Source organism: Oratosquilla oratoria, chromosome 14, assembly GCF_046742065.1.
Source record: "Oratosquilla oratoria isolate Oo_2021 chromosome 14, ASM4674206v1, whole genome shotgun sequence".
NCBI classification, from domain to species: domain Eukaryota; kingdom Metazoa; phylum Arthropoda; class Malacostraca; order Stomatopoda; family Squillidae; genus Oratosquilla; species Oratosquilla oratoria.
The window spans coordinates 23,929,965-23,942,746 of NC_134790.1; the positions used below are offsets into that span (position 1 = coordinate 23,929,965).

The window sequence follows — 12,782 nt, forward strand, 5'->3', positions numbered from 1 at the left end:
CAAGACACTAGTACCAAAATAACTGGTCATTGTCACTGAAGTGGCCCATATAATAACCTTAACAGATATTTTGTGTTGTTGACTGGATAATGAGAGCTACATACATATGAGAGCTAAGCTATGTAAAATGAAGTGATCTGTCTTCTCTGTGGTGGCTCCATCTGGGGCAGGTAATATTTTAATGCAGGGTGGTAACATGAATACAACTGTCCCAGTGTAGCTCTTACTAGCCTTGGCAATAATTTGTCAGTTGGATAACCTGGTGAAGTGTAGAATGAGGTTTATCATGGAGTACTTGTTTTGTGTGTGTATGTTTATATGGAAAAGTGGGGGTGCTGGTAACAGGTTATTGCAAAAGTTTTAGTTAAACACTGCTGGAATGATTTCTTTCCAAATTCATTTGTGGCCCCAACCTAACTTTACCTACATAATAACACAACAGTTCTTCCTTGAGTGACCTCTAGGCTAACCAAGCTGTTGTTGGTTACCTAAAGCTGTGTCTCCTGCAAGAGATCTGGGGCAATGGATTAAGATTCAGTTATGTTTGTGTGATGGTATGAGAGTTCGAAGGCTCTTCTACAGAACTGTGTGCTTCTCATTCTTACGTGCTACAATGGCAACGACTTTGGTTTCCAAGTGAAGATGTTCTATTGGGGGTTATCTCAGTGCATCCAGTTATTATTTGTAAAGTCTTATTTTCTGTTGTCCGTAGGGTGTCCATTTTCTTAATTGCTAGGTGCCTAGCAATCAAGTCACTTACATCATATGTACAAATAATGTGTGCACAACATATATTACATGTTGATTCTTGATTTGTCTGATTGACCTTCTGAATCCTGATGGCTTTATGATTTTGGAAACTGGGCTCTCCCAATGTGAAGACTGTCATTTGGTCTCTGGATCATAGCTGTAGACCCAACTCTCATGACCAATGATCAGCCTCAACATGAAAGTTGGTCAAAGCAAGTCTGTTAACATCCCCAAGCAGAGTTTATCATGCTACTGGGGTTAGGAGTATAGATGCTGACTTGGCAACAACACTATGCATATCAAGACTGGGCCAGAGGACTGCTTGATCTCATCTGTGATGTCAACTTCAGTGATGGTGACCCAATGATTGTGAAGCACAATTCATGTAATTTCTTTTATGTTTTCAGATGATGTGCTCACTGAAGGTTGCCTTGATTTCTCATCACCCTTTGGTGATGTTCTGACCCTCTTGAAGCACAAGTTTCAATCAAGACATAATGATATATTGCTTCACTGTCATAGGCTTGCTTGGTTCTCTTCATAAATACTGTGTCTGCTATTATAAAACATAATATCTGCTACCCCACAGCATGAAATATGTGGAAATATTAGGATTACTGCTTATTGAAGGCAAGATTACTCTAAGATAGAAAAATACAACAAGAAGCTTTGTCACACGCTTGCTACACACTTCAATGAAGAATCTTGAGGGAAAACCTCCTGCCCATATACACTATATATATATAATGTGTGTGTGTCAAGCTATCTCTTCTATATGAACTCCAGGCACAAATGTATATACATACATATACCAAGGCCTTTTCCCCCTTCCAAGGGAGGTAGCCAAAAAGGGAAAGGCATAAAAACACTCCCACCCATTTCATCCCTAAATACACTCCACACCCCTCCCACCCTTCCTCTCATCTGAGCACCTCCTGGATGACGGGTCATCGCTGCACCCTGCCCACCGCCCTGGGTCAGAAGCAGTGTCGCAAGACACAGTACATCCACAGCAAGGCCGCTTCATTTAATCGGCGACCCCCCCTCTCCGTCCCCCTTTGCATATAAGGCGAGGACGGGGAGAAATCCCTTCGGGCTGCGTCAAAAATTACTCACACATACTACCCCACCCCCCATTCCTCCTCATGCAGTCACAACATCATCCATATACAACCATTCTCCACTCACCTCTGTCTTCCGTCCTCTCCCTTCCTTCCTCAACAGACATTCCCCTCTTCCCCAAAGCCCCCTTCACCCCATCCATCCACCTCATCCTAGGACGTCCCCTCATGTTCACTCCCTCCACATCTGCCTTCCATACCTCTTTTACTAGTCTTTCTTCACTCATTCTTTCCATGTGTCCAAACCATACTAATATTCTTTCATCAACCCTATCTCCCAAATCCTTTGTCACCCCTGTTCTCCTCCTCACCTCCTCATTTCTCACTCTAGCCTCGTAACCCCCACCATACTTCTCAGACACCTCATCTCAAACACATTCAAACTCCTTCTCTCTTCTTCTCTTATGCTCCATGTTTCTGCCCCATACAGTGCTGTTGGCACAATCACTCCTTCATACAGTCTCCTCTTCGCATCCATTCCCAAATGTCTATTCCTCATTACACTCTTTAAACCACCAAGGCATTTACTCGCTTCTCTCAATCTACATTCTACCTCCACCTTCACTCCACCTTTTCCTGCTACACTTGCACCCAAGTATCTAAAACTATCCACTTCCTCCAGTCGCTCTCCCTTAATGTTCACTTCCAGTCTACTGCCACTTTCACCCCTTGTACATCTCATCACCTTACTTTTACCCACATTTATCTTTAGCTTTCTTCTATCACATACTCTCCCAAACTCTGCCACCAGCTTCCTCAATCCCTCCTCTCACCCTGCCACAAGCGCAGTGTCGTCCGCAAACAACAGCTGGCTCACCTCCCACTTTTCTCCATTTTCTTTAACCATCTCCAATCCCTGACTCACTACCCTAGCATTCACCTCTCACACCACCCCATCCATGTATAAGTTGAAAAGCCAGGGCGACATAACGCATCCTTGACGAAGTCCCACCTTTACTTCAAACCACTCACTCTCTCCATTTCTAATCCTAACACATGCTCTACTACTCTCATAAAAACTCTTGACAGCTCCCAAAAGCTTTCCTCATATCCCATAAATCTGCATAACCTCCCACAGTGCCTTTCTGTCTACCCTATCATAAGCCTTTTCCAGATCCATAAAAGCCCAAAAAACATCCTTCCCCTTTCCTATAGCTTTCTCACATATCTGTCTTACCACAAAGATCTGATCTACACAACCTCTACCCGTCCTAAAACCACACTGTTCCTCACCAATTACTCCTTCTGTTCCTCTCCTAATCCTCTCAATTAAGATCCTCCCATACGCCTTCCCTACTACACTCAACAGGCTAATCCCTCTGAAATTACTACATTCACACTTGTCCCCTTTTCCCTTGTAAAGAGGAACTATACAGGCACTACTCCAGTCCTCCGGCACTCTACCCTCTCTCCAGCAAACATTAAATAACCTCACCAACCAGTCCACCATCACTGAACCTCCCTTTTTCAGACATTCTGCATGACATCCATCCAGACCAGGTGCCTTACCTGCTTTCATCATCTTTACAACTGCCTTCACCTCATCCTTCCTTATTTCTCCTCCATTCTCCTCACTCATCACTCTCATTTTCTTCGCATTTCCCACTGCAGCTATCTTTCCTTCCCTATCCTCCTTCACATTCAGCAAATGTATATGCTATCTGGAATTTCCATGAATAATTTCTGATCACCCTGACCACCGCAATGTGTGAAGAATAACCCCTGGACGTCAAATAAATTTACACACCCCAAAACAGCTTAAACCATTAAAAACAAACCCTATTCTAGCCAAATCTACTGACTTCTGACAAACACTAATATGGCGTTCATGATGATGCTGGGGGTATGAAGCACCAACAACTGTACACAATGAATTTCCCAGGAAAACATGATTCTACCATCACTAACATCTGTTGCAAACCCATATATAACATGTGGATCCAATGTGCAAACCTGTGTAATTTCCCGATTCTATATTTCATACCAATTACCTTTATTGTTTACCAAACAAAGACAACAGATCATATGTTAATTTTTGGCTGGTGATCAGTCTAATTACAATCAAGTTCAGTACCACATCCATCCATAAGCAATAAAATGGGTGACTCAGGTGAAAAAGGTTAGGCCTATATAATGTTATGCAGACATTATTAATGAAAACCACATTCCACTTTTTCTCGTGCCAATGATGACTGCAATGTACTCTCATATTAGTCACCATGTCTTGCCAATGGCCTCGATTTTCAGCACACAAAATCCCATTCCCCATCTACCTGTGAGTAAATCATGTTGACATTCACAGACCTCAAACACGAGTACAATTTACATAAAATTGCTGAACACTTGTATTTTTTCAATAGTTATTTTTGACTGGGCCAGTAATTACTGAGCCTGCCAAGCTATCATAGGCAGCACCAATCCCAAATTATGACTAGCCAATGACTTAGTCTTGAATTTTCTAAGTGGATCTGAATTAAGTTTAACTCGTTAGTTTCAAATGAACTGTAGACAATACTACTGTTACTATCAAGAGCTTTGTTGGGAATTTTGCCAATGAACACTAACCATACATATTTTTTCCCCACAAAAACAATCATCATTATATCAATCAAATGGAAATTATTTTACTTTCCCACATGCAAGGGACTCACGACTGCTATTAATTGGAGAGCTTAATTGGTCTAACACGGAGGCTTCAAGCAGCAAGTGTTAAAGGCTCAAAGTTAATTATTGCAAAGCCACATACCAGTGAAATTACATGTTTAACCCCTTCCATACGGTGACGCCTACGTAGGCGTCATGAGGAGCAAGTGGGTACGTGAGGATGCCGATGTCGGCGTCATGAGGAGCAAGTGGGTACGTGAGGATGCCGATGTCGGCGTCTTGATTATATTTATTGTAGTTGTACCTGCGTGACCCCCATACTCTGTAAACTGGCTTCATCATATTTTCTATGGTTATCAAAATTTAAGTGTGAAAGAGAGAACGATCGATACAGCCGCGACTTTATTTTTTATGATGCGAGTATTATGACGCAACATCGTACGTCTGGCAGCTAATGCTGCCCGCGAGATTTTGGCCCGGAGTGAAGTGGTTAAGGGTGCTACACATCCCAAAAACTACATTTTGGTAAATAAAACTATTCACCCTCTAAGCTTGTACCAAATACTGAAAATTTCTTGATAAACATTGGGGCTATTAGTATCTGTGGCAATTTTCAACTGAAAGGTAATTCATCAAAAGAAATGGATCTCTTAAGAGCAAAAAAACAAAAGAAATGACCATGTGGGAAGAAAATAATGTCCCTAACAAAAAGAACAATGCCTCTCCTACACTCTCTTTATCACCTCTATTTCTACGCGAGTGTCATGCTCTGACAATGTTGATGTGTCAAAATACAGCACAGTAAAAACTGGTCCACAAAAAGGTGCTGATCCAGCCAATATATGCAGTTCTACCTCTTGCAGTACCTTGGAAGTCTTTCTTCTAAAACTGTTGCATCATCTTGTCAGACAAACTTCAAATCTTCAGTTATTCTTTCCCTATTCTAGTTATGCTATTCTTCCTATCTTCTGTACCACAGCACCCATTAGTCTGGGCTGCTTCTGTGGTTTGTTGTGCTTATTCACTTTCTTGTTCTAGTGTGTAAGGGTACTTACTGCATTGTTCAACCATAACAATAATTTGGTATATCATCCCCATGCATAAATATGCTGGTTATTGGCAATGAAATACAAATCCTATTTCAATGTGGATGACATAGACATACGTCAAGTGTACAATTTCAAATATTATAACCACCACTGACAAGCAAATATGAACCAGATCTGGTCACTAATTGATGTGATGCTTTACTTCACTCAACCAATGAATTCCCTACTTAGAATAACTAAGATTATCCCCCCAAAGAAAAATATATAAAATAAATATATAAAACAAAATAAAAAGGCCTAAATAAATATAATAACAAATAAATAAAATCAAATATATTAAATAAACATATGGATGAAAAACAAAAATGAAATAATAAATATAATACAAATACACAGATACATAGTACAAGGCACTCGTGAATTATGAAGAACCTATTCAATAACACACTTTGCTCCCTTACCCTTCTGGTGTTTAATACAGCAAGAATAACCAATAATTATACTATCATTAACATTTCTAATACCCTTACTTAGTATCGATTTAGCTGTATTGTGTATTTTAGGAGTGGTGGAGCAAATGTTGTCGAACAGGACCCCGATACTCCACGAGTGTCTAAATTAAATAAACAAATAATTAAAATTAAGTAAATGAATAAATGAAAAAAGGGTAAATTTTTAGAAGTGCACACCTATGCAATATAGCAATACAAAATTAAATAATAATTTTGTAAATTATAATACATCAACATAATATACGTCATTCTTGGCAGAAATCAATAATAGGAAAAGTTACTGGAAGTTATAAACAAAGAAACATATCTACTTCGACTACTTGAGACATCATCTTTGTTTTGGTAGAGGTGGAGGTTGAAGAAACTAAAGTATGATAAATTCATCTATTCTAATCTAACCTACATTTAGTACAGCGGTACCTGTAATTCTAGAGGTCATCAGGGCATTGACGTCTCTAACCTTCAAATATACCGAAACAAAAATGGTGTCTAAAGGAGTTGGCGCAACTTTATTCCTGCATAGGTTTTGGTAACATTTTCTAATATTGTTTTCCGCCAAGAAAAATATCTATGAAATTGATGTACTATAATTTACAAAATTAATACTTAATACTCTAATGTTATTTCACATAGGCGTGCACCTCTAAAAATATATATATATATCCACTACAATCAAATAAAATGGTGTATAGTCTGAGCCACCTTCCTGTGGTGTAAATTCTGATAACCTCACAAGGAATTGTCACTAAATTTTGTAAATAAAGTTGGTATAATTCCAGAATCGTGCAGACACATACCTAACATGAAATTTACAGTTCAAATGCTCCTAACCTAATATAACCATTCCAAAGATAAAATAGGTCTTTCAAATGCTAAAAAGAAAAGTGAAAAACACATTTGCATGATAATGGAACAGAATCTTAAAATGAGTTGGGGAAGCATTACCAGTTGTTTTACGGTGATGCAATATAAAAAATAAAATATAAATCACTTTTCATGATACACCGTTAAGAAAAGTGTCATATATATTCCAGTTTTGCCTAAAGATGAGTAAATCAATGATTCTCACATCAAAACCAAGATTTCATCACTCCCTTCAATAAAATAAGATCTTGGCCAGTTTCCAAGTTCTACAATCACCATGCACCTCAAACTCTTCACCACATAATTTTTAATACACCATTAACTGCACATCGTTCTTCACGCTGCTTTTTGGTTTATAATCGTAGATTCTTTCAAGGATATATATATTTTTGGATCCAGAAACTGGTTTCAGGACCTGATGAATCAGACGTGAACCTGTGTGGCGAACCTTCTACAATGAAATTCCGCGAAGCTTTTTAATTCACACCTGCGATTAGAGTACCTGCCGTATATTTTGGACGATTTATTTTCCTGCTGATATCGGTAACGCGGTTAAATGCAGATGTTCTGGAACATCAAATGTGTTAACGTGTTAATCATTTGCCCGCCTCTCGCCACGGTGAGCTGGGCCGAGCTGAACACTAACCTTTTTCGGAGGAGCTTCCCCAGGCTCGGCAGTCTCTTCTATCGTTTCTTCTACTTTCTTTGGAGTTTCAATGACCTTGGTAAATTCTTTCTCTAACTTCTTTTCTGAATCCTCCAGCCGCTTTGCTATCTCGTCCGTTGTTGTGAACTTCTTGCCCTTGACTTTCTTCTTGTCTTTTTTTGCAAAGAATCTGTCAAGATCTGCCATTGTGCTTGATTTTACCAAGTGGTGGGAGTCTCAGACGTGAGGCGAGATAGATGTCCTATCGGCGGAAGGTAGGGCGAAGGGAGGAAAACAGCTGGAATTACAGAATCACATGGACCCAAACATCACCCGATCACTGGGCAATAGAGAAAGGAATGATTTGACAACATATTGTATGAATAAATATATAAGCATCGCAGTAGCTCAATAAGAAAAATCAGTACGTCTCTATAAGGGATTGAATATCTTCTTATACCTACTTCTGTTGTCTATACTTTCATTGTACAACATAGAAAACGTAAGTACCGGTCTAGGTCAAAATTGTGAACACGTACTCTACCCTGGCTTAATTTATTGTGAACGTTGTTACAACTTTTACATTTTCTCATCTATAATACTGATATATTTGTAGATGAGGATCGAGAAATCTATTTACCCAGTTAAATCACCATACATGTACAATGACAGTTTCTTGAATGAAGCTGGTTTAGTTCCCCAGTCCTGCAAAGTCTTAACCATTGACTGTCTAACTAATTTATTGTGTTATAGGTATTTTTCAAGTTATGTTTTACAGTCTATTATTTTAATGTCCATTCGCAATCACGATATCTCAAACTTTATCTTCTGATCCCATGAATTATTAGTTTGTAGGGTATCTGGTTTATAAGGCAACAATAGTGTAAGTAACGTATCAGAATAGCGCCCTTATTGTACTGTCATAAATCCATCTAGACTTCAACTGAGCAGAAGAGCGACGACTGATACAGAAGTTATTCTCAGCCTCCTACTTACTTCATTTCCCTCGTGCCCACCACTCCATTATGTGAAAGTATGTCTTAGGTAGGATTTTTTTTCTGACATGTTCCACGCGGCTTTTCGGTGTGTAATAAATTGCTGGATTAGCAAACTTTCTATGGTTTAGTAAAATAAATAGATAAATTAAAGGTAAACAATATAAAAATTCTGAAATAATGACAGATTCAGCGTGTAGGATGAAAAGAACGGGGAAATGAGAAAGGGAAAGGGAATGTAAAATGATAGACAAGGGAAAAAATTATCATTATTGTTTTTGCTGCACATGCTCGCACGGGGAATAAAAAACGTAAGTGATTAAAACAATATTTTAGTTAAATTGTGCGTCGTAAATATTTATTTAGATGCAAATTATATCTACAACAGACCTTACGGTGTTGTATAAAACAAAACAACCAACACTATGATCGTGCCCTGCCATCTTGTGGTAAAGTTTAGTGAACAATAATGTCTGATATTGTATTTTTATTTTGGCAATATTTAGTCGTTTGAGAAAGATAGTAATACACCTAAATTTTCAAATGATGTGTCTAATTTTTTCACAAGAAAAATTAAAATATATAACATTTGTATTTATGAACATTTTATAGTATAGACTCATGGTGTAAGTTTATTTATATCAAATGTCAAATGAATACAGGAACCAATTATGTGTGCTTGTTTGTGAAGGTCCTGCAAGATGGATAGCAGAATCATCATTCTGATGCCAATTTTCCATGCCCGTCAACCTCCGCAGCTTCATTTGAAAGTGCAGCCCTGAGTGTCTGACACTCGGTCTCCCAGTTAGGCCCAAGATGTCTATCTGTCAAATTCAACTGTATTCCTTACGTTTTTTTTTCCGTGTTTTTTTTCGTGTTTTTTTTTTTACACATGGGAGAGCTGACACACAGTGACTGCTCCTCTCACCACTTTCAGTCGGCGACATAGAAAAAGTCCCACATTGATTCAACACAACAGATCAAATTTTCTTCCCAGCGAGATGTGCGGGAGCTTCCGAGTACCCTTACCAGCTGGGGATTTTCCATTTAATAAAACTCGAGACATCAATCATTTTTAGATTATCAATTTACCTTTGAAAGATGCAGCATTTGAGTTTTTACATACTGCAAAGGAATGTATTTTTAAACGTATAGAATTCGTTATTATTCTAAAACGCATTTAACTTTTTATATTATATTTTTGTAATATATTCATCACAATTAAGTTCATATTTGTAACACGCATTTTAGTATATGAGCTGTATGTGATGAGCGAAATGTCGACAAAATTTGGAGGTACGATTGTATTTGTGAACGAGTGTACTTAAGAGTGGATAGAGGAAATATGAAAATGCTAACAGTAATGACAGTAATACCTTGTAAACGATAAAATAAAAATTATTATGATGAAAGTTTATCAACTGACATTACACTCTGTGTTACCACAATTTTGTGTAATATGAAATCGGCCGTTCCATGTTCATGCAAGACGTTCTAGTAGAATTTTACATATAAGAAAAGAAAAAAAAAATCCTACGAGAGAAATAACCTCTCAAAACAACGATAAATAGACAACAATTCAATATATAGTTGAATAAGTAAATAGATAAATACATTTGAAACTGTATAAAGTTAAACTCTATGCTGAGGGAATACTGACCAGATTTTGTTGTGAAATAATTGACATCTTTATTCATCTGGCTGGTGCGCATGGCAGTCACAGAACCAACGACAATTGCCAAATTTTAAGCAATTTGTCATACATGATCAACATTAATGCAAATTTTTACATGCACATCACAGCGCATGCGCATAGGATGTGCATGTAAATAGTTTTACATATGACGAAATGGGGCAAATGCTGCTGGCAAAATCTCGCTAACGTTAACGGTTTTATGACTCGTGAAAACGCCTTATGAATGGAAGCGGAATTGTAACGAATAACCATCTGAGCAGCTGGCCCCAGAGGAAATGCAGGTGGCAGGATGAATGATACACAGAGCCACAATTCCTGGAGGGATATAAGGGGTAATATACCTCAAATATTTTTCATATATTTGTATTTTCTTATAAACCCGTTATTGAATCATGTAAACTTCTTGCTGACATATGCAAATCTGACTATTTCTGCACCAAAGATAATATAACAAGAAATAGTGAACGAAAATTAAAGAAACAGAATAAATAAATCAAGGAAGTAATACAAAACAAAAATTAGAATATAAAAGTTGTCAGCATTACGGCCTTGGAGCATATCGTCTTGTTCCGTTTTCTGAATACTCGTAACACACGCAGTGTCAAGGACGCTGGGAGTCGTGACCTTGGCAAAGGCCAGAAATTCTGGGGACTAAGAATCCTGCAAAAGAAAAGTAAGGAGATTAATAGAAAAATAAGACAAATAAATTAGACTAAAACAAACTAATTAACAAATAAACAAACGAAAAACGTACAAGAAAGAGGAAGAGGAGGATTATGAGAAGATATTCAACGAAAGTCGCCTTCATGGAAGCCACAAAACCGTTCACAGTGGCGACTTTTCTCCAACAATTCTAAAGTACATTGGAAGCAAGAGCGGGTAGTGATGGTGACTGGAAGAGCGTTTCACAGCGCATGCGCATAGGATGTGAACCTATAATAATTTTTTTTCTCGAAAAAATACAACCCAAAACAATAAACATTTATTTGATTTAATCAACTGATTGATGTACAGTATAAATCATTAACTAATTTATTATCTATTCATTCATTACTTATTTATATTCTTATTAATATATTATATGTATATATATATATATATATACATATATATATATATATATATATATATATATATATATATATATATATATATGTAAGCGGAATAGGAAACACAGGAGTCTTAGTCTGAGTTTATTCCTGATTAGTTTCGCAGGTATGCTTTTTGAAAGCATACCTGCGAAACTAGTCAGGTATAAAATCAAGTCAAATAGTCCTGTGTTTCCTATTCAGCTTACATCAAACTGTCAGAATGTAGAAAAATATATATATATATATATATATATATATATATATATATATATATATATATATATATAATGCAGTAATTCACAAGGCACACGTGAAAATAATATGCAGAAAAAACCACTGGGAAATAAGAAGCTTAGCCCGAACGTTTTCGTCTATTTAAGACATTATCAAGGAATACACAGTTACAGAGACAAAGGTGGATATAAATACATAAAGTAGAAGACAAGCTAGGAACATGGGAAGGACACACAAGATGCTTCACAATCAGGTAGAGCCGATGTTTACATATACGGACGTTTGGTCCATGACGTTACGTCACCCCGGCTTAGTAGCACTTGGAGAAGTTCTTACAATTTTATCAATAACAAAATCATCAAGCTTAAATAATCCTAAACTTAAATTGATATTATGGTCAAAGGTTTGTTTAATATGACTGGATTCAATAATGTTTCTTTCTAATAAGGATCTACAAGAAATTATTACATTAGAATTATCCCAGTCAATAGGACGATTGTGGTCTCTTATATGGACAAAAAGGCCACTGGAACTTTGCCCACTCCTTACACTGTGGAGAAGACACTTGGAATAAAAAGAAAGCAGAAATGAGCACTCCTTACATGCCTTAGTGTCGCCCCGGGGCAAAGTTCTCAATGATGGCCTCCACCCCTTCCCCCATCACCACTTCCCATCTCCACCATACCTTACAGCCTGTTATAGCTATTGTATTGCGAAATAATTAAACATTTTTTTTATTTAATGTCCCTAATGCAGAAATGATGAGGGAAAATATTTTATATTCTGCTGATTCTAACGCAAAAATCGTGTATTAGGGTAAAATATTCAGCGCTCCTTTGTTTTGTTAAGATTATTTTGTCAGCTTTGTGGGCAGCATGCCCAGGCTAGAATTGCCAGTCCCCTAAACGTGCCGCCCCAGGGCAAATACCCCCCCCCCCACGCCATGTGATGGCCCTGGAAATGAGAAATTTACATATATTTGAGAAGTATGGTGGGTGTCACGAGGATAGATAGAGCGAAACATGAGGGAGTGAGGAGGAGAGCGAGGGTGGAAAAGAAGCTGGCCGATAGGGTAGACGAAAGAGTACTGGGATGGTTTGGGCACATGGAAAGCATGAGTGAAGAAATACTAGCCAAAAGAGCGTGGGAGGCAGAGGTGGATGGAGTCAACTTGAGGGGAAGACCGAGAATGAGATGGATGGATGGATGGATGGGGTGAA

The 12,782-nt window shown here is 37.8% G+C and overlaps 1 protein-coding gene and 1 long non-coding RNA gene across 3 annotated transcripts in view; one reads left to right on the forward strand and one right to left on the reverse strand.

Annotated features, from left to right (window-relative positions):
• Positions 1–7,909, reverse strand: part of LOC143032791 (protein CDV3 homolog) — a 28,982-nt gene extending 21,073 nt beyond the window's left edge. For both annotated transcript variants that reach the window (XM_076197838.1, XM_076197837.1), the window contains exon 1: positions 7,547–7,909. In XM_076197838.1, coding sequence (XP_076053953.1) covers positions 7,547–7,753 — 207 coding nt within the window. In that variant the 5' untranslated portion in view covers positions 7,754–7,909. The remainder of the gene's footprint in view (positions 1–7,546) is intronic.
• The window catches only part of LOC143032799 (uncharacterized), a 438,832-nt gene that overhangs the window by 241,117 nt on the left and 184,933 nt on the right, over positions 1–12,782 (forward strand). The window lies entirely within an intron of this gene.